Source organism: Pollachius pollachius (genome assembly GCF_949987615.1).
Source record: "Pollachius pollachius genome assembly, chromosome: 2".
NCBI classification, from domain to species: domain Eukaryota; kingdom Metazoa; phylum Chordata; class Actinopteri; order Gadiformes; family Gadidae; genus Pollachius; species Pollachius pollachius.
In genome coordinates this window covers 27,727,936-27,752,609 of record NC_136935.1, presented here as the reverse complement: position 1 = coordinate 27,752,609, position 24,674 = coordinate 27,727,936, and the positions used below count along the sequence as shown (strand labels likewise).

General features: G+C 42.8%; 1 protein-coding gene and 1 long non-coding RNA gene across 3 annotated transcripts; one reads left to right on the top strand and one right to left on the bottom strand.

Annotated features, from left to right (window-relative positions):
* The first annotated feature begins 928 nt into the window (after positions 1–928).
* Positions 929–12,451, top strand: LOC307071016 (E3 ubiquitin-protein ligase TRIM39-like). The gene is made up of 11 exons (XM_079729863.1): positions 929–1,035; positions 4,889–5,382; positions 5,709–5,889; positions 6,028–6,123; positions 6,993–7,082; positions 7,831–7,974; positions 9,937–10,108; positions 10,695–10,739; positions 10,886–10,912; positions 11,007–11,182; positions 11,393–12,451. Exons 2-11 carry the CDS (start codon positions 4,925–4,927, stop codon positions 11,759–11,761), a joined length of 1,758 nt encoding a protein of 585 aa, XP_079585989.1. The 5' UTR covers positions 929–1,035; positions 4,889–4,924; the 3' UTR covers positions 11,762–12,451.
* Positions 12,452–18,033: 5,582 nt separating this feature from the next.
* On the bottom strand, positions 18,034–23,980 carry LOC307091886. 2 transcript variants are annotated; one of them, XR_013812774.1, is made up of 5 exons: positions 23,919–23,980; positions 19,346–19,510; positions 19,029–19,149; positions 18,878–18,932; positions 18,034–18,754 (listed from the first exon to the last, which is right to left on the bottom strand). It is a non-coding gene; the product is annotated as an uncharacterized lncRNA (long non-coding RNA). The 2 variants fall into 2 exon arrangements; XR_013812775.1 differs by having other exon boundaries at positions 19,029–19,146.
* Positions 23,981–24,674: the final 694 nt, after the last annotated feature.

Below are 24,674 nucleotides of genomic sequence, written 5' to 3'. Positions count from 1 at the left end.
GAAACATGCCATGGCACGTAGGCCTATACATTGTTGAGGTTGATTGGCATTTACGTCAACATGCTCATCAGTAGCAACATTCATGTCATGTCACCTGCATGCTTCTGGAATTGCACAAAACAACTCTGTTGGTATTTTATATTGTTTTACTTAAAAACAAAAAAACGTATTCAATCTGATCTTGTACACCTTTGGAAGCTATATTTTATATATTATATATATGTTATATTTTACATACTTCCAATAAACATTATCCTTAACCTTTTGATCCGAGCAGCCTATTTCGATAAGGTGAGAGAGCAGGATAGCCTAAGTTAAGTTAAGTTATCCTTTATTGTCCCTTTTTTGGGGGGGAAATTCTTTCTCTGCTTTTGACCCATCTGGGAGCCAGTGAACACATAGACACTTGCACATACACACACAGAGGGGTGACCTTGTCAGAGGTCCACACACATGGGGGCACACCGGCGCACCCGGAGCAGTGGGCAGCCGCAGTGCAGCGCCCGGGGAAAGAGATTTTTAAAAGAAGGTTTTAAAAGGATAGAGAGCATGAGAGAGCAGGATAGAGAGCGGGATAGAGAGCATGACAGAGAGCGGGATAGAGACCTGGATAGAGAGCGGGATAAAGGGCGGGATAGAGAGCATGAGAGAGCAGGATAGAGAGTGGGATAGAGAGCTGGATAGAGAGCGGGATAGAAAGCTGGATAGAGAGTGGGGTAGAGAGCATGAGTGAGCAGGATAGAGAGCTGGATAGAGAGTGGGATAGAAAGCTGGATAGAGAGCATGAGAGAGAGCAGGATAGAGAGCGGGCAACGAAAACAACACCATCATAACGTGCTCGAGAAAGGTGAAAGAGGTATTTCTGGAAGGTTCCCGTGAGTAGGTGCACCTGTCGAGCTGGTTTGGCGGGACGTGGAGAGGAATGGTGGGCGGGCACGGGCCAGGGGTTCAGTGGTGAGGAGAGCGACGCACACAAATCTGAGAGGAACCTGAGAGAACAGAGAGCGGCTCTAAGGAAGTGGGAGAACGCAACAGGTGCGTACTTCATGGAATAAAAACCTATATATTCAGAATACAGAGATTGCACGTTGCTAAAAAATAACCATAGAGAGAGAATGGAGCTAACCAGGTGAGGTATGAAGTTGAGCACATTGGTTGTTGCGGTAACAACCTGTAGTTCTGCTCGCTCCCTGACCCGGCCCAGATGAACCACAACTCAGCTCAGCATTTCGTTGTGGTAGCAGAACATTAGGCTTTGTCTCTAATGTGGAATGAACAGGGTCGGTCGACATGCTAATGAAGGGGAAAACTGTTCTCAAATGCACTGAAAGCTGGCTTGTCAACATCGTTGGAGTTCTGGCATAAGGCCATACCTATGACAATAAGTCCCATTCATCACACCTGAGAAATGGGAACTTGGTAGTGCTAACACTAAGCCTATGGGGGGACATTGAAAAGATTTTAGTTGAGAAGCACTATTTGTACTATAGCCTACTTTTAAACATCTTCAGCATGCTTTTCTTACAACTACTTCTAACAGAAAATGTAGGACCTGTTTTTAAAATATGTGAGAAGAATGCATGGGTGTGTGGATGGCTGCGTGTGTGCGTGCGTCTGTTCGAGTGTGTGTGTGTTTGTGCGTGCGTGTGCATGAGGGCAGGCCAACAAAATGGATGGTTAAAGATTATTGAAAGTTAACATTTAAGGTCAATAAATCCTATATTGTTTTATTTTATTGGCAGTAATCATTCTTTTATTTTGAACAAATAAGTCATGTAATTTGGTCAAACATGAAAATCACCAATGGCTAATTCATTGTGGATTATTTACTATAACTGTCCAATCTTTATGTATGTTAAATTGTACACCACATGTCGACAAAACAACAGTTGTCAGTCATTTGAATGATTTGAATCTTTTTGAAATCGACCACGTCTTTCGTAAACTATCTTAATGCATCTTATTTCTAGGCTCCATAATCAGGAGTCAATCTTTTTGCCTTCTCTGTCACTGCTGTTTGGCACAGTGCATAACGTGTGACCTATAGAGATAGCTTGTGTGTCTGTGTGTCCTTTCCAGATGAAAGGAAAGAAACCAGATCATTATTTTTGATCATACCCAACACTGTAGAATATCGATACAAATGAGTATCAATGACAATGCCAAAATAAGTTTGTGTATACATGTTAGTCTGCGTTAAAGAATCTTATATTGTATTCATTTCATAGGAAACAGAATGGGGTATTAATATACGCATTACTGCTATGTTGAATGAACTATGAATGAATATCCCTATATCTATGAATAAATCTCATCCTGGTTGTAACATTGATTTAACAAGAGGTTAAGATTTTAATGATGCCAGCGTCAACTAATTACATATTTGTGCAAGACATTTGTATACATATAGGCCTCTAGAAGACACTAGCATACATCAAGTCCCCACCCCTATAGGCCTCTAGAAGACACTAGCATACATCAAGTCCCCATCCCTATAGGCCTCTAGAAGACACTAGCATACATCAAGTCCCCATCCCTATAGGCCTCTAGAAGACACTAGCATACAGCAAGTCCCCACCCCTATGGGCCTCTAGAAGCCCCTCGCTGCCTGGCCCTCAGCCCTTGGCCCGGCCCTCAGACCTTCCACAGGATCTCCGGGAGAGTGAATCATGGATGGATGGATGTTGGCATATAGTTGTGCGTGCATGTGCGGCTACAGCTTGACTATCAATCATCAACAACTGTGACATCAATCTCTCTCCATTACGCTCTCTTCTCTCTCTTGTAAACATACAAAGCATGCATCTCAATATTCAGATTTAACTGCATTTCATTTATATTAATTTAGAAAAGCCCACACGCGCTTTAGTAGAACCTGCGTACAATTTACTAAAGACTTACTAAAGTACGCGTGCCGGTGATAAATCGTACTTGCGCTTTATGAAAAAGAAATTCACGTTCTTTAGTAGAGCGTGTATTCTACTTAAAGTGTGCTGTGACCAGTGTTGCCAAAACAAACACACAAGAAGTCGCGATTGGTGCTCTGAAAAGTCGCTAGAATTCGCTAGTTTGCGTAAAGACGTCAAATGTGACATAACCACGCCTCATTTGCATACGTTGTATTGTTGGTTCTCTGAAAAAGCGCTAGAACTCGCTGGTTTGCGTGGTGACGTCATTCGTGAAGCCACGCGGCACACCTCATTTGGATACGAGGGTTATGGTGTGTTTGAGATGCATCGCGCACAATCCGCACGAGTTGCTCTTGTGATGTAATTTCCTGGTTTGTAGCACTTACAGTGTTCCCGTTTGTCTTTGTGAGTCATTGGCTAGTCATTGTTATTGTTAGCTACATTAGCCTCTTTGGCAAACTAGCTCGAAAACAAACAACATAACTTTAAATTGTATTGCACGCACAGAAAGACGTGCAATGCATAAAGACGTGCAATGCATAAATTGGTGACCGGATTAAAGCAGCAATATAATCAAGTGTAAGAGCATTTGAAATCGACATTCAAACGACCGACATGGTACAAATACAAAGAAAATGCATCTCTTTACGGGCGCAGCCATCTTTGTTTGTTGAGTCGTACGGTTAGCCTCACTGAACTCTCTGCACTCTCAGGAGCCCGAGTGGATATGACCAAAAGGGGGCGTAAAAAAACGTGAAATGTCGCAATAAAGCTGGGTGATTTCCCACTTTGCAACTTGTGCGGGTGGTGTACGATGCATCTTGAACACACCAATATCCGGGCGAAGAAGGAGGAACTTTAACTAAAGTGCGTGTGCTTTATACAAAATGTCTCCCCATCTCACCTCCCGGGCTCTGTAGTATGACATGCTGAAGCTACAGATACATCCCATACATTCCATTCCATTGCAGAATGTTATTTTAATCCACACAATTAGTCACTTCAAAAGTGCAGTGTGTAGGAGAGGCTACTCCTTTCACTCCTTAATTACAGTCTTATATCATTAACACAGTGTTTGTGTGGATCTTCGTCTGAGCAGTGGTGTATTTTGATGTCCATATCCGATTGAGGGTTAAGCTTCTCCGACACTTATAGTATTACTCTACGTTGTGTGGCGCATTTCCTAAAAAAATTCTTATAACAATCACAAAGAAGAACTAAAGCGTATCAGAAAGTTGCCGTGGGTCCTTCCTACACCTCTCACATTTTTATATCTCATGGTCTGTATTTAAGACTCAAGACTCACCTGTTCAGACCTAGACTCTGCATAGCCACCCAGTCCCACCCCTCCTATTTGTTGTATGTTGTACGTCCTGGCACTTAATGTACTTAGTTTATGTCATATTTAGCTATAGTACTTAGTTATGTAGCATCTTATCCTAGCTATCTTTGCTGTATTCGGGGAATGGGTTTACATAGCGATTGTTATTGCTTTGCACTTGGTTTTATGAACATCCTTACTGTAACAACAGAAGCGATATATTTTTTTCACTTTCTTAAGACAGATATACTTGTCATAAGATTGTTAGTCTCTTTTGATAAAAGCATCTGCTAAATGCCCTAAATGTTAATGTAAATGTCTTTGAATTCAAGCTGACCGTAGTCCAATACAACAAACTCTACTCTAAGAGTTGGTTCTTTTTTACCTGTTCAGCCTTCCATAAGAGTCTGAAATATGTGTCTTTGTATCTGGGGGGAACTAGGGAACAGGGAACCAGCCCGTAGACCTGAGAAGCACAACGCCAAAGCGAATCTCCTGCCGGCGGCTTCAAAAATGACGTGACAATTCATACTCGATGTTCCCGATATGCTAATTGACTACATCCCATGTAGACCAAGCCACAAATCCCATCCATCTGCATACGAGTATATTAGATACATCTCCCTTAATCTAACCATCTTGATTTTACTCTCCTCAGGGTCTGTTTCTTTTCGTCTGTAGTCAAGTTGCGACCATGTCATCGGTGGCGTCCTTCCTGTCCGAGGACCAGTTCACCTGCTCCATCTGCCTGGACATGTTCACCAACCCTGTGTCCACGCCCTGCGGACACAGCTTCTGCCTGGCCTGCATCTCCTGCTACTGGGACAAGTCGACCGGCCACAAGGCCTTCCTCTGCCCCATCTGCAAAGAGTCGTACCGCAGGCGGCCCGAGCTCCATATCAACCGCACCCTCAAGGACATCACAGAGCAGTTCAAGCTGCTGTCTGAGGGGGGACCGGAGTCAGAGGGCTTCAGGGGGGTGGTGGGAGGTGGAGAATCCTCCAGGGAGGGCGGAGAAGAGGGGCTGCGCAACGCCAAACCTCCTCACCATCATCGCCCATCGAGGCAGATGCCGGGACGCGTGATGGCCGAAATGAAGCTGCGGCTTCAGCCTGTGCAGGGCAGTGAGGAGGCATCACATCCCTCTGGCAGGTATACACATTGAAGGTACCGCACATGGTTACGTCAAGCTATTAGGTTACCAACGGTGAACTTAACCCCTTCATGTGATGTTATCTATATTGCTTTACATTCCGATGAACAAGTCCTACCAGCTCCACAGATGAAAAAACAACATTCAAGCCGTCAGAAATACACACGAGAACCTAAAATGAGCGTCTGGAACTCGAGGACTTGAACGCTGTCCCGACTCCATATGAAAAGTATGACTGTGACAGAAAGGGACTTGGTGATGGCATCAAATTGTTGCATGACGAGTTGGACTTCGTTTTCGTTTTTTCTCTCTCTCTCTCCTCAAGGCCCTCGCAGAGCGATCCAGCCGACGCATCCGCCAACGTGCCTCTATGCCCCATTCACCAACGAGGCCTGGACTACTTCTGTCACAATCACCAGGTCTGTGTGTGCAGCTCCTGTCTGGAGACGGCAGAGCACCAGGGACACAGCGCCGCCCTGGCCAAGAGGGAGTGGCAGATGAGGAAGGTGTGTGTGTGTGTGTGTGTGTGTGTGTGTGTGGGGGGGGGGGGTTCAAATCTCAAATCAAACCTGTGAAATGGCCTCATTGCAGAAGACCCTGGGACTGACTGAAACCATTGCTGTTCCATGTTCCTCTCTTTACAGTCCCAGTTGGGGATCACCGAGGGGGAGTTCAAGGACCTGGTCACACAGAGGGAGAGGAAAATGGAGGAAATAAAGAGAGCACTGAAAGATATAAAGGTTTTAGAGTCTGCAATTTCTACATCTCATCAGCTCCATATCCTTTTCTTATTGCTTGGTGTAGGAAAATACAGATGCACTTGAGTGATTTTGTTGTCTATGACAGAACAATGATGTATTTGTTTGGGTTGGTGTCAGGAACCTAACAAAAAGTTAGATGGAGAGTTTCTTTAAAGTTCTTTATTTTTGTACAAGACCATGGCGGCAAAAATGGAGCTGAGGTATAAGGCTACATGGCCCCTATTACTCTGGGAAAGATAGGATTGCAGATACAGAGGGGCACTTTCTTCCTCTAAAGAGTAACTAGGTTTGAAGGAATACTCCTTGATTTTCAACATGGAGCCTATGTTGCGATCATTTGGCCTCTAAGTGGACGAATGCGGGCAATGATCTTTGAGATGGGTCCAGTACTGAGCCAGAACACTTCAGCGGTAAACAGGCTGCAGTGTGATTCTCTGGGGCAATATTCGCTCAATGTAAGAGCTTATGTTGCCACTGACCGGCTCAGATTATATCATTATGGAATGTGTAGGAACAGAGAAATAAAACTTGTTTCTCTGCCGGTCGCTTGATCGCATTGGTTTGATGTGTGCATTTACTTCATAAATATACACACACACACCTTTGTGATTCTGATGGCCATTCTAAACTCTCTTCAGTTGTTTTTCAACTAGGTTGTGCTGCTCTATAACTTTATATACAATTACTCGAATTACAACTTGATTCTTTGATTATTCTTACCCTCGATTGTACGTCACTTTTATATATATAGGCTACTTAGCTAAATAACTAAGTACATATAAATATATATCTGTGTGTATGAATGGATGGAAGCAGATTCAGCCTCCTCTTCTCCATGTTGGATCCAGGTGTGTGCAGAGAGAGAGACGGCAGGCAGTGTGCAGGTGTTTTCCCAGTTTGTGTCTTGTGTGGAACGCTGTCAGTCAGAAGTCTTGGAGGTAACCACCTTTTCTATATATATATATATATATATATATATTATTTTATTTAAAAAAATTCTAAATTCATTCTTTGGTCATGAAAGGATTTGAATGTTTTTGATTTGCAAAATAAATGCATCACATTTAATTTTTTTTTTAACGTGACGGAACGTTAATGTCGTAGTGCTTGGTCAACGGTCAATTTCACAGTGAAAATGGATAAACGTGTGCTAAGCGGGTCGGCATAGTGTAAAAGAAAGAAAGAAAAATACACTAAAGTACTGCCCTGGTACAACAAATACTGTCCATCTCAACATTTTGACTTGTTAATTCGAGTCAGTGCTTTTAAAGTTATGAAATTAACCTGACAGATTCCATGTTCTGCCGTTAAAACGAGCGGCTGGCACTATGTTCTCTCTCTCTCTCTCTCTCTCTCTCTCTCTCTCTCTCTCTCTCTCCTCTCTCTCTCTCTCCTGGCTGCGTGCTGCATTATAATGTGTGTGATTGTGGATTGCATGAGTTATATGCGACCAAATTCGGTGTGCTAGTGGGTGTATTTGCGTGTTGGTAGGGGTCCATGGCTGGTTTGTGTCCAGCGTACACGCAAGGACACGCAATCCGTTCTTGCGTGTACGCTGTCATTTTCTAAACACAGTAGTATACACACCCAAACGGCTTGTGCTGGGCCCTGGTGCCTTCTGGTGGCCCTCCTTTAACATCTCACTACTCCACACTAAAGCCCAGGCGTGTCGCGGTCTGATCCTAGGCAATAGAAATGCAGCAGCGTTTGGCCGAGCAGCGAGCCCAGGGTCTGGTCCGGGAGCTGGAGCTGGAGATAGCCCAGCTGAAGAAACGAAGCGCAAAGCTGAGTCAGCTGGCGCAAACGGACGACTACATCACCTTCCTGGAAGTACGGCTGGGGGGACAAAAAACAAGAAGGCAGATTGAGCCATTGATCTATCAATCTATCTATCAAAACAAATCATGACCTCTCTGTCTTCCCATACCAGGAGCGTGCCTATGTTCCTACAACCCTATGTTCCCATAGCCCTATGTTCCCACAGTCCTATATTCCCACAGCCCTATGTTCCAACAGCCCTATGTTCTCAAATGTCTAAGATTTCTTTCAAAATTAGGCACGGTGTTCCCACATTTCTACGATCTTTTCAAAATTAGGCCCTATGTTCCTACAGTTCCCAGATTTCTACTCCTGCCTGGTAGTAAAGGGTTCGCCACTCATTCCCGCGGCTGGCGATTTGAAGGAGCGAGCTAGCTTCTCAAAATCGGCCCGTGCAACAAGCAACGCCTTTAAGGTGGGAACGGTCATGCCGTTCTTCTCGTCAGTCCAAGTAGTATTGTTCATTATGGAAAAGATCCGCTCAATGGGAGCATTTGTGCCAGGCAGACAAACGGCAAACTGACAAATAAGACATAGATTTTTGTACGGAATCTCCCTGCTTCTGAAATGCGCAAACATCTGCGCCCAGTATTCCACTGTGCGACCATCCCTGTTGCGTATGAGTTAATGATCAGGCTATAATAAGACCATGTTGGCTATGTAATCGCTGACAACAGGGGACATTTCATAGTGGTTTGTGGAAACCGGGACATTTTAGCATCCCAACAGGCTTTGTTGGGACTCGGAACACGCAAATCAAAATCGAGACTGTCCCGGCAAAACCGGGATGTCTGGTCACCCTATCTGAACCGCCTAAACTTTATTTGTCTCTCTCTGAACTTTTCACAAGAAACTGACATATCAGGTGCAAAGTTTTCAGCGAATCAACCATCAGAGAATACTGCAGCGAGAACATTGTAAGCAGATATCAACAGCTGTTACAGCTGTGGGCCTTAAACTCCTCACTTGTAATTAAGAAACTATACGCTGTGGTCTGGTCTACTCTAGTCTAGTAATCAACAGCAAAATTAATGGGAGAAAAATTTATTTTGGCTTGACATTTCTTCCGTGTGCGTGGGAGCGTGAGATTGATTGAGTGAGTTTGAGTGAGTCTCACGCCAGATGCGTGAGAGTTGGCAACCCTGGGGGTCGGTCCTGTCTGCTATGCTTTTCACCAAATATTGTGGAAAGAAATTACTCATTAATTTACTATAAAGTGCTTCCAAAAAAATCTTGTGGTACGATAGGGCATATAGGGCATAAATTGAAGGGAAATATAAGGAACACAAAATTTCATAGAAATGTAGGACCATAGGGTTTCATTTTGAGAAAATTCTTAGAAATAAGAAAAATCTTAGAAATATGGGAACAAAGGTCTGTAGGAACATAGGGCCTAAAATCCTTAGAAATGTGGGAACATATGGCTGTGGGACCATTGGGCTGTGGGAACATAGAGCTGACCCCCCCATACCCACCTCATCTTACATATCAAAATGCAAATATCCTTTCATATTTAAAGGAATTATGTAAATATCAAAGCATTTGAGCTATAGTATATTTTATTAGTAACTGTATTTTTCTTTCTATTCTACGGGCCTCGCCTGATATCAGACAGAATTGTCTACTCCTAACACGAGTGTGTCTTCAGTGTGACATCCCCTCCATTTCAGCTGATTTGGAGGGGTGGGGACTTTCTTCACTAGAGATCAACGTTACTACCTGAATTTAATGTAATTTGAAGTACACTGATGAACACTGATGCATTATCCAGTGTTTGGTTTGGTCTGTTTGGATCTCAAAGTAGTTGGTTCTTTAAATAGATTTTTAACAGCCTCTGTTTCATGTCGTTAGGCCAGATCAGAATCAGTCAACTTAAATCAAAGATCTGGACCACTTTAAGCAAAGCACTATGCAACTGAACAGTGAATGACAAACAACTTGCATGTTATCTTTATCCTTGCTCCCTCCCTTTAGACGTTTCCCGTTCTTGCCAGCCCCCCACAGACCAAGAAATGGTCGGAGACCCACTTGAACTCTGAGGTGACGTCAGGGTCTCTACTCCAGACCGTCACTGACATGATGGAACGCTACCGGGAGGAGCTCAGCAAACTACCACAGCTGGTGCTGAGGACCGATGGCAGCACAGGTGGGTACCCAGTCTTCTCAGATGAAATGTCTGTCTACCTTTTACTATATCCATAATTTATGGCTTGATTATGAAACAAAAATAATACCTGTTGTACTAACAGTGAATGACTCCTCAAGCTGTCAAACTTCATACACATGCCATACATGTCTTTACAAGATTCCTGTACCATTGGTGCTGCCCAGAAGTGTGTGCCTGTCTTAACTCTTTATTGCCCTTGTAGGCTCTTTATTGCCTTTCTAAGCTCTTAAGTGCTTTTCTTAGCTCTTTATTGCCTTTCTTAGCTCCTCAGCACCATTACCACAATGTGACAAATCCACATCCACATTCTATACTAACATTTGTGTTTTACATCAACAACTATCAAACTTATTATATAGTACTATTCATTGTAGAGCGTAGCGACCTTAAGCGGTTTGTCGCCATGTTGCATAACCTTTGGTTGTCTACATTGAACATTTGAAGATGATGTATTCAGGGAATTGAAATAAATGAGTCGGTTAGCATCAGTAAGGTTTAGGGTTGGCTGCAATAGCACGTGTTACTGTACTGAAGTAAACAATGGATTTTACGTTTTATGAACTAGGTCAGCATGCTTCTTCAGAGCAATCTGTTCCCCGGATCATTCCGAGTAAGTTTCTCTCCTTTACTTTCCCACCACACACTTTAAAACCACAAGTTTACTTGAAGAAACTGAATGCATGTTAGACAGCAGGATTGTCTAGTGGTAAAACCATGCATCTGTGATCACAAAATTAAAATATTTTTCCTCTGCAGAGGTGAGAAGGGTGCAGGAATATGCAGGTAAATACACGCACACAAGTAAAAACACACCTAATCTAAATCCAGACCGTTTGAATGGCGTAGGATTCCAACCCTGTTTCCCCTCCCCTGCCAGAGGACGTCACCCTGGACCCCAACACGGCCCACCCCCGGCTGATCATCGCAGTGGATGGGAAGCAGGTGTGCTGCGGGGACCGGCACCAGCCCATGCTGGACACAGCTGAGCGCTTTGATCGTGTGGTGTGTGTACTGGGACGCCAGGGCTTCACCTCGGGGAGGCACTACTGGGAGGTGGGCACGCTCTTCACTCCCCCCCCACCTGTCCACCCTGACAGTTACTGGTCTGAAGTACACATGATTGTGTTCTGTACAATCCTATCCTGACTTTGATGTATTTACCTTTTTTTCTCACCAGCGACGAAGCTAAATCCTTGTGTGTGAATGTGCGTGTCGGTGTGTGTGTGTCTGTAGTGACATTAACCAGGCCTTGTTGTCCCTCAGGTGAAGGTCGGAGACAAGACAGACTGGGACCTGGGTGTTGCCAGCCGCTCCGTCAACCGGAAGGGCAAGATCACCGTGAGTCCGGCGCAGGGCTATTGGTTCCTGAGCCTGCGCGACCGGACGGACTACGCCTTCCGCACCGAGCCGGCGACACCCCTGGCGCTCAGCCTCAGACCCTCGCGTATCGGCGTGTTTGTTGACTGCGAAAAAGGACAGGTGTCGTTTTTCGATGTGGAGGCTAAGAAGCTCATCTTTACGTTTGTGGATCATTTTGCTGACATGATCCACCCCTTCTTCAGCCCGTGCACCAATAAGTCGGGTCAGAACGACGCAGCACTCGTTATCTGCCCTATTGCCACCCAAGAATAGACCCCAGAATAGGGTTCAACTTTGAAGAAAATTAACCACTGGCCTCAAGACAATCTTTATTGGCGCTCACTCAAAGTTCTGCACCTTCTTTACTCAAGTCACTGTTGTGTTTTACCTGCGGTTCAATACTAAAGCAGTTTGTGCTCTTGGAAAATCCACTTGCCATTTTATGAATTAAATATATATATTTGTATATGTATACTCCTTTATGCAAAACCTTAATAACTGGTTGATGAATACACTTGTTAGTACATGTATTTAATCTGGGAAGAACTATGGATCGATTCCACATGATGACAATTGAAACTAAATACTAAGTCTGTCTTTTCCTCTGCAAATCAATGATCACAGCGTTTTGAAATAAACAATTGATTTGTTTTTGGCATATCTAAATAGTAAAGCAGGGACAGTGTGAATATGTTTCATAGGGCATGAAATAGTGCGGCTAAACATGACAACTATGTTTCTAAACATCACCTTCTCAACCTGCACAGATTTTACAGAAATACGAAATATACCGAATTAGTATATGCTACTGCTATACCTCCTTAGATGGAGCAATTTGATTGGTTCGCTATCTCGGGATATTGGGCAATATCCCATGATTGAGATCTCATACTCAGGATATTGTATTCCTCGCAAATTGTCCCACTTTGTTTGCTAATAAAAACAAATAAATCCCTGCAAAAAGTGTTATCTTGTTTATTTTTTGAGTGTTCACATGCAGTATATACTAAAAGGGCCTGAATTCAGTTATTCAGGCCCTTGAAAAGTGGGGATCTATTCCCAAGTATTCACTTCGCCTTCGGCGAATAATTGTTAAATATCACTTGCTAGTGTTTTTTTCTCCACGTGGCCCCTCCCACTTGTTGCCAGCACTCACTCAATAAGAACCAGCAACCAAAGCCAACAGACTGGATTTATGTCAAAACTCGGACAGCAGAGGCACCGGAACCAGTGGTGCAGGTGGTGCAACCGAACCTCAACTTTTGTAAATAAAAACTACATACATATTATATTTGTCGACGTCATGGCGTCGCAGTGGTGGTTGCAGCATGAACTAGGTCGATTCACAGCGTTGTAGCTTTAATTTACATCTGCTCTTGCAGTCACATCCACCAGCCAATCGGATACTTCGACCGCAGGGTAGAATACAAAGCAGAAAAAATTAGGCTATGTGAGGGCAGCTCTCTGACCAAGCACTTCATTTACCTTGCAAATTGCTGTGCACTGCTGTACCTGCATCTGTGAATAAATTCTAGGATAAACTACATCACTACACTAGGCTACAGTCAGTGTTGATCAACGCTGAAAGCAGTAGCATAAGCGTGCGTTCGTGGGTTTATACATAGGCTACAGACTGATGTTACTTGGACAAATGTAAACAATGACCCAAAGGGTAAGGGGGTGTTATACCACAATAGTTTCATGTCAGAGTATACAGTTGGGGAGAATCATTGTAAATCACTTCACTAAAAACTAATAATGTGCTTGTGACTTATGTTGTAAGCAGTCTAGTTTAGTTTAAGGTGACACGGGACATGCAACGGGACTCGGGACATGCAACTCAAAATCGGGACTGTCCCGGTTTTGCCGGGACAGTCCCGATTTTGAGTTGCATGTCCCGAGTCCCGACAAAAGCCTGTCGGGACGCTAAAATGTCCTGGTTTTCACCAACCACTATGAAATGTCCCCTGTTGTCATCGATTACATAGCCAACGTGGTCTTATTATAGACCGATCATTAACTTTTTCGACAAAACCTCATCCGTGAGGGCATAGGCCTACGTAACAGGGATGGTCGCACAGTTGAATGCTGATGGAAAACCAGCGGACGGGCGCTGGGCGAAGATGTTTGCGCATTTTAGAAGCAGGCAAATTCCATACAAAAATATATGTCTAATTTGCAGTTTTCCGTGTGCCTGCCTGTAGAGTTGGATGTCTCGAGACCGGTCTTGGTCTCGAGACCGGTCTCGAGACCACTTTTACGTGGTCTCGGTCTTGTCACAGTCTCGACCGTCTTTGGTCTTGGTCTCGGATCCCTCGGTCTTGTCTTGGTCTCATTGTCTTGGTCTTGCGGTCTCAGGTCGACATAGTGGTCGGGAGATTTGCAACAAATAATGTCCATGATACAAAACATAATATTCGATAATGCAACATTAAATTACTTCGCCTTTCACGCCCTTCAAATGCCACCTTTCAAATGCAACCAATCAATGACATACATGTATTTTTGTTGTGATTAAGAAACTGGCGCTCATCCAATCAAAAGACGCAAGTGTAGCCAGGGCGAAACGTTAGGTTTACGTCGTAGCTGTCAGTCTCAGTCAGACCTACAGTAGTAATAATAATGTCAGCGAATTCTGCCATCATTAAATTTGCATTCACCGAACACAAAGAAATTTGCAGTCCAGGGGCAACAAAGAAGCGTTCTGCAAAATGCAAGTTTTGCAAAGTCTCTCTAACTGAAACAGCCGGGACGACATCAACGTTCACATCAACGACACCTGGAGCTGAGACACCCGGAGAGGTAAGCTAGCGGTATAAATTATTTAGGGGACGGATATTTTTTTGCAAGCTTCAGTTCTTTGCAGACTTACTGAAAAATTTTTGGCTAAGAGTGTAACTACATGCTAAGTACAGGTAGTTAACTTATCAGTGTCTCTCGGCTACTTAAACATTAACAGTTTTCACCAACGTTAGATATTTTGGCGAATTCATTGAGTAGAAATACTGTATATCAAAACCGTGTCAGTGAGCACTTTAAGGGCTGGTATCATGTGGTTTGTTGTTGATTTTGGCATAATATGGTTGCTGACACGCAAGGAAGGATGAGCAATTTGGGTGCCTCGACATTGCTAGGTTAGCACTAGCGGCATTCTCGACGATGAAGCCAGATCATATCAGAGCAGCTCTGGCCTAGATAGCAAGGATGATGATGGAATTGAGCCTTAATTTTATAGTCAATAAAACTCAATTTCTCTCCATTTCCAAAACGCTGCTTTGACATCTGTTTTCGACTGACATTGTGTCATAAAAGCTGTGAGGTAAAAACGTCCTAAAACCAGAGATACTTATGAAGGACAAAGTACAATTTGACATGTTGATTGTTTAGCGACAGCTCGAAACTCCTTGCAACGAGTTTGATTCACACGCCGCAACTCCTCGTCATGAATCTTGAGTTTGAATTGGCAGGCAGGCAGGCAGATTGATTGATTGATTGATTGATTGATTGATTGATTGATGGATCTTTCTATCTATCTATTATGGGGCACAATTCTATTGTATAGCCTAGGCCAGAGTGTAACTTAAGACTTTTTTGAATATGTATATTTTTTTCTTTAATTTCTTGTCATCAGCTGTGTCTGATGCTGGCTGACACATAAGGAGGCTTAATGCAATGTGAAAAATCAATTTTCTGTTAATGTGTCACACTGGATTGGATGACGTTATTTTGTATGTAAAGACCTGCACTCATTGATAGATTTAAAATTACTGCATTGTAAGATACAGTAGTTTGTTGTGGTTGAATAGAAACAGATGACTTACAGATTCTTTTTCCCCTATGTTGTAGGTACTTGGAGTACAAAGCTAGATCTACAGCATCATTGTCTGATCCAACACAGCCACAAATAGCGGTGTTTGCTTCAAACATCCAGCTATATTCTCCAAATTCATCCAGGCAACAGGCTATCACCCAGTCCATCCTCCAGGACCTCATAGTTGGATGTTCTCTCCCCCTGTCTATCGTTGAGAATCCATACTTTAGATACTTCCTGAATGTCCTGGATAGCAAATACACTCCTATGTCAAGGGCCACTTTGACAGAGAAGTTGATTCCTCACCTTGGGGTTCAGAGATGACCTTAAAACATCATTAACAGGTGGCTATATAGTTATTATTTATTACTGTTGTTATTGTTGCAATTACTATTACCGTCGTTGTTTTTTACCCTCATTAGAGGCATCCTGTCTAATCCTGTCTCTTTTGTGTGTGTGTGTGTGTGTGTGTGTGTGTGTGTGTCTGTGTGTGTGTGTATGTGTGTGTGCACTTTTTCAAGGCCTTTTGATCAGAGAGGCAGACAGAGATGCAGCTGCAGCACCAATAGAAGAAGATGCAGAAGCATCGGATAGTGACTCCGCCCCACCGCCGAAATAGCGTCTTCTTTCACGCTACAAGACCTTTAGGTTGCAACGCAGCACAACCCAGGATTTGAGCACTGATGCACAAATACGCAAGTACCTAGACAGCATAAATGACTGTGACTGTGATGCACTCACCTTTTGGTCGAAAAACAAAGAGCCTTTCCCCAGTCTGCACAGTGTTGCCATGAAAGTCCTCTCTGTCCCTGCCTCTTCTGCCCCAGTTGAGAGAGTTCTTAGTAGAGGTGGCATTCTAATGAGACCCCACCATGCACGGCTATGCTGTAAGCTGTTGCAATCTTTAATTTTCCTGAAGTGCAATCAGTCACTATTTAAAAATGTGAACTGTTTTCTCTCACTCCCTCCACTCTGAAAATATGCCTGTTTAGTTAAGTGATGCTCTCATTCTGTCTCTCTCTCTCTCTCTCTCTCTCTCTCTCTCTCTCTCTCTCTCTCTCTTTCTCTCTCTCTTTTAAGTATCATCTGTTATTTGTTCATAGTGTCTGTTCTGTTGTTCTTGCCTTACTGAAGAACAGGCTTTATATTATTGGCAGTGTGTTGTAATCACATGCTGTTGCAGACATCAAGATGTCAGCATCTTGTCTTTATTCTTGTTATTTGATGTTATTTGATCTATTTGATGTGCAGTTTGTATTGGTATGTAGAATTTGTAGTTTGCATTTGATTCATGTGACATGTGCGCATGTCATTGTTGTTTACTGTATTTTATTTAAAATGGAGTTGTTTAACTAAATAAATGTGACCATTGACATTTAAATAACATCTGCATATCACATTGTTTTGACTTCACAGGCTTAATCTATTTCTGGCAAGGTTATAATTGTGTATCTTCAATTTCATCTACAAATTAAGTATAATTGTAATTAGTTACATATTTCCCATAGCTGTTGGAGGTGTAAGCTGTTTTATCAGATGACTTTTGGACCAGTTAGTACCAGTCAGTCAGTAATATCAGTCCTCAACAGCAGACAAAGGAGTCTCAATCCTCTAATAGTGCAGTAACAGCTGTCATGCAATTGCTATACATAGTTTATCTCACCCAGTCTACGAAAACATTTACAGTGAGTGAGCTCACAGTCACACACATTCATGACAAGCTCTGTCTCTGCATTGTTCTGTCTGTAGTTGAAATAATGCCTTCTTAAATTGAATTTAAACTGGGACTGAAACTCTTACCCCAGTATGCTGCTCTTATTCAATTGATGCAAGTTATGGTGTAACACTAGCTCACTAGCTGTTTTTTTTGTTGGTTTTTTTGGTCTCGGTCTTGGTCTCGTCTCGGTCTCGTCTCAACTTTGTCTTGGTCTTGACTCAGTCTGTCTTGGCCTTGGTCTCGTCTTGGTCTCGGTCTTGATACCCTCTGGTCTTGGTAGTGTCTTGGTCTCGGTTTAGGCGGTCTTGACTACAAGTCTACCTGTCGGTTTTCAAGTGTGGGAGAAGAGATTATGTCAGGTATTCAAGCCTGCAACCCAACATCTGAGGTCTTTCTCTCTGAAGATTTCCTCAAAAACCTTGCCCGCCATTACAAGATTGAGCTGAGGTCAGAAGAAGTTCTGGTGGCTACAACATTCATCAGGAGAAAGATGGAAACCCAGACCATCCCTGATACTGCCAGTGTCTTCCAAATGCTGGATGCTGACATGTTTCCCACTCTCAGAGCTGTAGTTCAAGTTGCTTTGACTATTCCAGTCAGCAGCTGTAGCTGTGAGCGTTCCTTCAGTGCCTTGCGGCGCCTTCACACTTGGCTTAGGAGCACTATGGGGCAAGAAAGGCTCAACGATCTGGCCGTTATGAGGATTTAAAGAGAAAACGTGTCCGTCATAAGCAGGGATAGCGTAATTGACAGGTTTGCTAATCTCAAACCACGCAGGTATAGCCTTATGTTGCCACCACAAAACTAGGATAATCACTGGGGTAGGGGTAGACAATAGTTGGAATGGAGTGTGAAGAAGAAATTAAATGAGAAGTGTAAGAATCCAAAGAAGATCAGATAAGAGAAAAAAAAATGGGGTCAGAATAAAGATGAATCATTTTTAGACTTAATTCCTTCAGTTAAAACATTTTGGCTCATAGTTTTAATACAGTTAATTGAATCAGTCTCTCACCATAATTCATTCAATATTTTATTCATTCATTCAGTCATTCAATTTGTTCTCATTTACAATAAAGAGATGTACCAACTAAGGAATGAGAATCTTGTTTCACAATACTTTGCATTTGTAATATGTTTTCTTTCCATTAAATAGAGTTGCCTTATAGGAGGAACCTTTCAGTCTCTTCCTTTGTTTTTAAATAAAAAATAAAAATGTCATTTAACATGACAAGGCACTTTGAATCTACTGAAAGTTAGTCTCAAATTATAAGTCTCAATTTTCCCATTGTAGTTTACATAAAAATATCTAGAAGTCAATAGTTAAGTGGTTATTGTTTCTTTCCATTAAATAGTATTGTCTTGAGCAGGCCCTGCAACTGAAAATGTAGGCTATGAATTAGAAGAGATTTAGGATTTGCCAATGTCCAGCAGGTCACCCTAAAATGGACTAGAATGCAGGAAATCGCATTTTAGAAATTCAAATTTTTCTGGGGGAGGAACCCCAGACCCCCCTCTGGGCTAAGTCCCGGATGTACACAAAGTCTGGCTCCGCCTCTGCTCGCGAGACACCTAAATCGAATAGGTCTTGTTTTTCATAGCAGACCAAACAAGACCCCGACAACTCTTGTTCATAGAGACAACTCACAATCTTCTCTTGGACCTTAAGAAAAGTCAGTCACTCTTTCACATGCTCCTTAGTCCAATCCTCCATATGTTGTGGTAGTCCATCAAGCGCTTTCTGCAACCACACGTGCATGTTTAATTTGTATGCAGTAATGTACATTTACTTTTTATTTTAATGAAGAATTAATAGTGATTAACCACTTTTACTGTCTGAAGATGATTCACGAAGACAACATACCGGGTTTCCCTCTGCCCCTCTAACATTCAACTGTAATTCATCTGGACTCAAGTTCCTGTAAACATCAAATATACCATATATTTAAAAATATGAATATAATGCCAATTGGATTTATCAAGCACATCCTTCTCAAGGGTTGTGTAACATTTACCGGCCTTTCCATTCTTCCTCTCTGGCCATGATCTTGCTGAACATTTGGAGGAATATCCATAGAATCATGGCTCTTTAAAGACTCTCCTTTCCTGTCTTCTGTGGTATTCATCCCAGTGCTGCTGTATATTTAGACATCCAGTTATACTTCAGTCTGTTTACCTATAATTTGCCTACACATTTGAAATTCATGAATATGAAGTACATTCTTGGCAATTCGTGGTGATTTTAGTGGTCTATTTTTTTCTAATTAGTTTAGATTTTTTTCAAATGTGATGCATAGTACATTACATTCAACAGGTGTATTATAAACCATACCAGTCTTGTTGTGGGACAGTCTCCTGACATTTAAAATTGACCTGTTCAGTCATTGACCTGTCACTCTTCAAGGAGAGACAGCTGGGGAACCTGGCTCTTTCATCCGGCTCGTCGTCCATCTTCCTCCCCTCCAGGGAGACTGGCTTTGGGCTATCACTTCAGATTCTGTGTTTTGGATGACATTTGTGACAAAAATATATATAAAAAAAACTACAACCATTATCATAAAAATATTCATTCTGTTGAGTTATGTTGTGATGGAGATAAAAGCAATTGTCACACGATAGTATTCAGTAGTTAATAGAATACTATTTCAAAATGGGTAATAGGGGTAATAACTAAACTAAACTTTTACAACACTAGTGAGTTACCAAATTCGTCCAAATATTTTAAATTCAGAAGGAAAATAAATTGAATTGGTCTCAAGTTATAAGTACTTGGGCTTTCTCATTGATCGCCAATTATCTTTTAAGTCACAATACAAATCTATTCTCTCAGCTCAAGTTGAAGTTAGACTTTTATTTTAGATATAAATCCTGCTTCTCTTTCAGAGGCAAACTTCTTGCCTCTGCTACATTATGGTGACTTGTTGTATACGAGTGCTTCTGCCCAATGTTTGCAGTCGATACACTGTATCATTGCACCTTGCGCTTTGTCACTGGTTGATAAAATCTTACCCACCATAGAGCTCGTAAGTCCGCCACTTACAGTAGACCCCCATGGGACATATGAGATCGTAAAATATGAATGGGTTTCATTGGAAAGAAAGTAATTATTTTCTGGTCCCAGTCTTTTTATGCCCTGGATTACACATATATTGTTTGTGGATTTAAATTACAATTTTTAATGCAAAGAAAACAAAATAAAATCGTGAGGAAGTTTGATAATGTTAGGTTTTGTGTGAGGCCGCTTTGTGAACTACAGCCCCTCGCTGCTCTCAACACGAATGATATACGTGACCACCACTCTGGTACAGACATGGCAATCTCTCTGCTCCACTTCACCGCTCTTTTCCAAGGGGAGGATAACAGCATCGAAAGAGGTGAAAACCATTATAAGTCGGGGCATGTGTAGATTTTCAGTTATGCCGATGGGGAGATTGTCGGTCTTGTCCACGCCAGTCGCAGGGAGCGTGACGTCACATACGAGACATGTAGTCTTTCTCATTGTGCTTTCTTAAAGCCTTTAACTGAACAATTTCACAATAAACGGTCAAACTCTTGACATGAAAAATTATAATTTAAATCCACAAACAACATACGTGTAATCCAGGGCATATAACGACTGGGACCAGAAAATAATTACTTTCTCCCTACACTCCCTGCGACTGGCATGAGAGGCTGTGGCAGAGACTGATAATGGTGGAGAGAATAGCCATATAAATGTATTTAGTTGTCCTACACTTGTGAGCTATCTGATATTTTATAACCTGTGTCTTGGCCCTGATGCCCCCTGTTCTGCCATCCCTTCATCTCGCATCTAGGAATGCAACAAATGTTTATGAACACAACTGGCTTCATCAGAGAATGACATGCCATTGGCCTTCTTATGTAAGCTAGTAGCCATCCATACACTTTACAAGCATATCCTCTCCCCTTTCTCCTCATATGACCTGCTGGTCATCCTGTGTCCTCTTCCTCCTACAATATTTAAGGATGCTCATCTCTGTGTGAACATTTAGATTAATGTTACCATTAAATCATTTATGGACACGAAGCAATATACACATATACCCAATCTTGAGTGATTATCAACTATGAGAGCATGTAGTACGATCTTCACATGTGTTGTAGCTAGCAAATGTATGCATATCTCAGTTTCACAAGCAGTTCATAACCTACAATATCCTACCTCAAATTATTAAAGTTGTGCGAATACAAATCTAAAAATAAATCAAGGCTGTGAAAACCAGGTCTAACCTTCCAGACCATCACCTCCCGAGTCACAATTCCGCTTTCATTGCTCTAAAGTAGCCACCTCTCTGAAAGTCCATAACAGGTTGGCTGCTGTCAAGGCTAGAAGTTTAAGGTCCCATGGCATGAAAATCTCACTTCATGAGGTTTTCTAACATAAATATGAGCTCCCCTAGCCTGCCTATGGTCCCCCAGTGGCTAAAACTTGCGCTCCGTGTAAAACGAGCACTAGGTGTTATGCTCGCCTTTGAAAAAACGGAGGCTCAAGGGCGCTGATTTGGAATGTGGTCCCATATGTCGTCATAAAGGATCTAAACTCCTCACCTTTCTCTCCCTGGCCCGCCCAGAGAATTTGGCCCTCCAATGAGACACGACCGTGCGAGCGCCACACGTGTATGTGTGTGTGTGTGTGTGTGTGTGTGTGTGTGTGTGATTACACACAGTGTTTGCTGTTGATGTTATGGCGCATAACACGTCGGTTCTTTGACGTCTCTTGTATTTCCACAACGAGACTGTAGTTGGGGTTATCTCAGCCATGGTGGAGAAGGAATTGGGGGATAGGAACTTTGGCTTTGACTCCCTGAAGTATGAACTGCGACATGCTGCCTGCCGCTGGTTGCCGCGAGGCACCACCACCGCGAAGCACCACCGCCCGGCAGCGGGCAGCCGGCAGCAGGCAGTGCGCGGTTCAGTCTACTTCAGATTGATGTGGAAGTGGAAGAACCAGAGACGTCAGAGAACCCGACGGAAGTTGTTTGTGATTCATTATATCGTCTGGAGGCGCACACAGCTTGGCCGTGATAATATATATTATATGATATAGATATCTATGTATTATATGATATTATTTAGATATAGAGCTCCAGGACTGTAACGTGTGTGTTGTACACACGCGTACACACAAAGTGTTGTACACGCTGTTGGTGTTATGGCGCATAACACGTCGGACTCTCGTCTCTGGTATTTCCACAACGTGACTTGTAGTGGGGGTTATCTCAGCCATGGTTGAGAATGAATTGGGGGAAAGGAACTTTGGCTCTGACTCCCTGAAGTACACGAACCACGACATGGAGGAGAAAGGGATTGTTGGCCTTGAATGTCTCCCGCTTGAGCCCCGCTTCCCGCTACCGAGGGACCACCGCCTCGGCGGTGCAGGAGCCGGTGGTGCCTAAGCGCTGACCACTGCCGAGGCGTCGGTCCCTCGGCAGCAAGGCTTCAGCGGGAGACAACCGCAGTCAATAATCCCTTTCTCCTCCATGTCGTGGTTCAGTCTAATTCAGAATGATGTGGACGTGGAAGAACAAGAGACGTTGGAGAACCCTACACAGTCGTTTGAGATTCATAATATTGTCTGGAGGCTCACACAGCTTTTGGCCGTGATAATATCTATATTATACGATATAAATATCCATGTATAACATGATATTATTTAGATATAGAGCTCCAGGACTCCCATGTGTTCTAGAATATTAACAGAACACGGCTAAAGGCTGTGTGCGCCTCACCATCGTCACTGTAAACAGAGCGCTTGGTACCGTGGCTGCAAGCTGCTCAGGGTCACACCCCCACCCTCCTCCTTGACCCGCCTCGCTCCTTCTCATTTGCATTATAGCTACAGACACCAAAACAGTGCATTTGGGGGAAGCTCAATGTGCGACTGGCTCGGAGTGGCTGTAACTCTGCACCATGGCTGAATTTCGGGAACGTCTTTGAATACTGTGTTAGTGGCCCACTTATACCTATATTAAAGCATCCATAAAATAGCGTGTCATGGGACCTTTAACAGTTGAGCGAGCTCCCCTGACCTGACCTTGTCTACAATAGCTACTGTCTAGCTCCAGAATCAGTAGACGGACAGGCAATGAGCAATACAATATGAGATTAGAAAAAGTGGGGTGGACAAAACTTACTACGGCCTCGGTAGAAGCGCTTCACTGATTAATTGTGATAATAATATGTTGAAATTCAGCGTATAGAACTAATGTGGCACCATTCAATTTAGCAGAACAGCGAAAGTGCACTACAGAGTACAGAAGGAGAGAAGCAAAGAATGATCTCTGTTTTGAAAATAAATTATTGGATAGTAACACTACCATTACACAAATATCAAACAATAAGGACATTTATTTGAAAGCAAAACATAACAGCAAATTGCACAGAAAACTGAGTAAATCCCCCACCCCCTAAAAAAAAAAAACAATGCCGTGGTATCATGTATCACCCCCTCCTTCCTGGATTGTACCACTGATACACACGCACAACAATACCAACACAACGATTCAAGATAATGTCGACTTGATGTCTTTCTATGGAAGCTCGGAGGTCACCTCAAGATAAAGGTCACTCTGACAATGGGGTGGCTTCTTCAGATACAAATACAAAGATGGTAGCCTATAGCCCTGGTCAGGCCGTTTAATTGCGGAAGGATAGCACTGAAGGCCTAGGTGTAAAATACATGGCCCGCCACTGCGTCATACACACCATCATTTCCCTGTGTAACAATCAAATCCACTAGGCCATCGGCAATGGCACCAGAAAGATAAACAAGATTTTCAGGACTTTTTTTTTCATTTCAAGAAAATTCACATAACATGTAACCTATGTTTTACAGATATCTTCATTCTCCCTCTCTCTAGCATTACTAAAGTGTAGCTCCTTACCTCTAGTCCCCAGGTCCAGCTGACTACAGTCACTCTGCTCCTGAAATACGGGCATACAGCAGTTACTCAAGACACGGAAATGAAACACGAGAAGTGGGCGGCTGATCACAGTAGTTATATGAGAAGGCGTCACTTTGTGTTTGAGGTTGTTTTTGTTCATGACACGACTTGTTCATTGTGTTCCAGTCATGCCTGTGTATGTACAGTATGTGCAACATTCCATGAACAAACAGATTCAAATGATAAACGCATCTATCTCTGATTCTTCCGTCATTTAATCATACTCTAATGCAATGTTCTACATTTAAACATCAGAACACAGAAGAAAGTGAGGACAGTATGGCCCATTGGGAAGCATGCATCTCTTACCATATATTATATTGCATTGATATTGATGTGTCCCCTAAACAGCACAGAGACTGATGATGCTTCACACCTATGAATTACACCTGGCCTGTGAATAATACAAATAACTATCAGTGAAAGAGGAAGCAGATCTGTGCTAATCTGAAAAAGATTGTACTACTAATATTAAGTCATTTGGATAGGGACATATCAGATGCACATTGACTGAATACATATGCATACCTTTAAAAGGCCAATCACACACCCTGCTCATCCACAGTCAATCCCTCCTTGTAATGGATCGGGACAGACCCAAAAGCAGCACACGTAGGCAGGCAGACAATTGGTAATGTCTTTTATTTACTGTTAGGAGATCGGGACAGAGACAGAGCAGGCAGGTCGGGGACAGGC